Source organism: Charadrius vociferus, unplaced genomic scaffold (assembly GCF_000708025.1).
Source record: "Charadrius vociferus isolate BGI_N301 unplaced genomic scaffold, ASM70802v2 scaffold2823, whole genome shotgun sequence".
Lineage (NCBI taxonomy): Eukaryota > Metazoa > Chordata > Aves > Charadriiformes > Charadriidae > Charadrius > Charadrius vociferus.
Genome location: NW_009647729.1, coordinates 81,060 through 82,050, shown reverse-complemented (window position 1 = coordinate 82,050; position 991 = coordinate 81,060). Strand labels below are relative to the sequence as shown.

Below are 991 nucleotides of genomic sequence, written 5' to 3'. Positions count from 1 at the left end.
AAAATCCACAGTCACCTGGAACTAGCTTTTTGTTCTGTGAGTATCAAGGTTAAGATGCTTCTGTCAAAACAATTAAGCAGATTTCACCATTACTGCTTCACCTATGGAAGTTGCAAGTAAATGCTTTGTGTTAAAAAGACATGGAAGTGCTGAAAATTTCATATGGATTTGTTTATGGTACTCAGAGTTGCACGGCTTTCACGTAAAACCCCACTGATGGCTATCACAACCTCTGTCCTTTGCAATTCTACCTTTTTAATGCTCCTTTTTGTCCTGAGACCCCATCCACGTCGATCAGTTTTTATGATTTCAGCATCAGGGTAGAGTCTTTTGGTGAAACACTGGTTCTGACACCGCTCTCCTGCTGGGCACACCTGGGGATGGCACTCGTACTGCAGCATCCTGTTCAGACACTCCGACTCCAGGCCGCAGGGATTCTCGTCCGATGGCTTGCAGTTACAGCGAGGGATTTCCGACAGATCAGCTACCTGAATCTGCACCTTCCCTATTACCTTGTTGGACTGTGGAACAAAGAAAAAAAAAAAAACGAAGATGATGATGCACAAAGAACACAAACTTAACAGCTTTATTGGAGGCCGATCGTCAACTGATGCGAGAAGTCAAGAAAATGATGATTATATCATTATTTTTCTTCTAGACCCTTTTGAAGGATAGTGTGTCACAAGTATACTTCCTGCAATTTAGAAGCAGACACATGCATGCACTTTTACTGATGGCATCTGCTGCCACACAGCTGCCAAGATAATTGGGGATGTACACTGTTCAGAGAAGCCAGTCGTAAACAATTTAAGTGAAGAACATCAAAACTCATGACTCCAGACAGTACAGCACGAGTGTCTCCCCAGTAGAATTATTGGTTCGGGAACTCAAAGCACACAAAGTTTATCAAGTACATCACTGGGATTTCTTCCAACTAAAACTAAACACATTAAAGGAACAACACCAAGCCCTATGTGTCCAACATTACTGG

At 42.5% G+C, this 991-nt stretch overlaps 1 protein-coding gene across 1 annotated transcript in view; it reads right to left on the bottom strand.

The window, feature by feature from the left end:
* Window positions 1-991, bottom strand: part of WHSC1L1 (Wolf-Hirschhorn syndrome candidate 1-like 1) — a 34,203-nt gene that overhangs the window by 6,313 nt on the left and 26,899 nt on the right. The window contains exon 18 of the mRNA XM_009881512.1: window positions 252-521. Coding sequence (XP_009879814.1) covers window positions 252-521 — 270 coding nt within the window. The remainder of the gene's footprint in view (window positions 1-251; window positions 522-991) is intronic.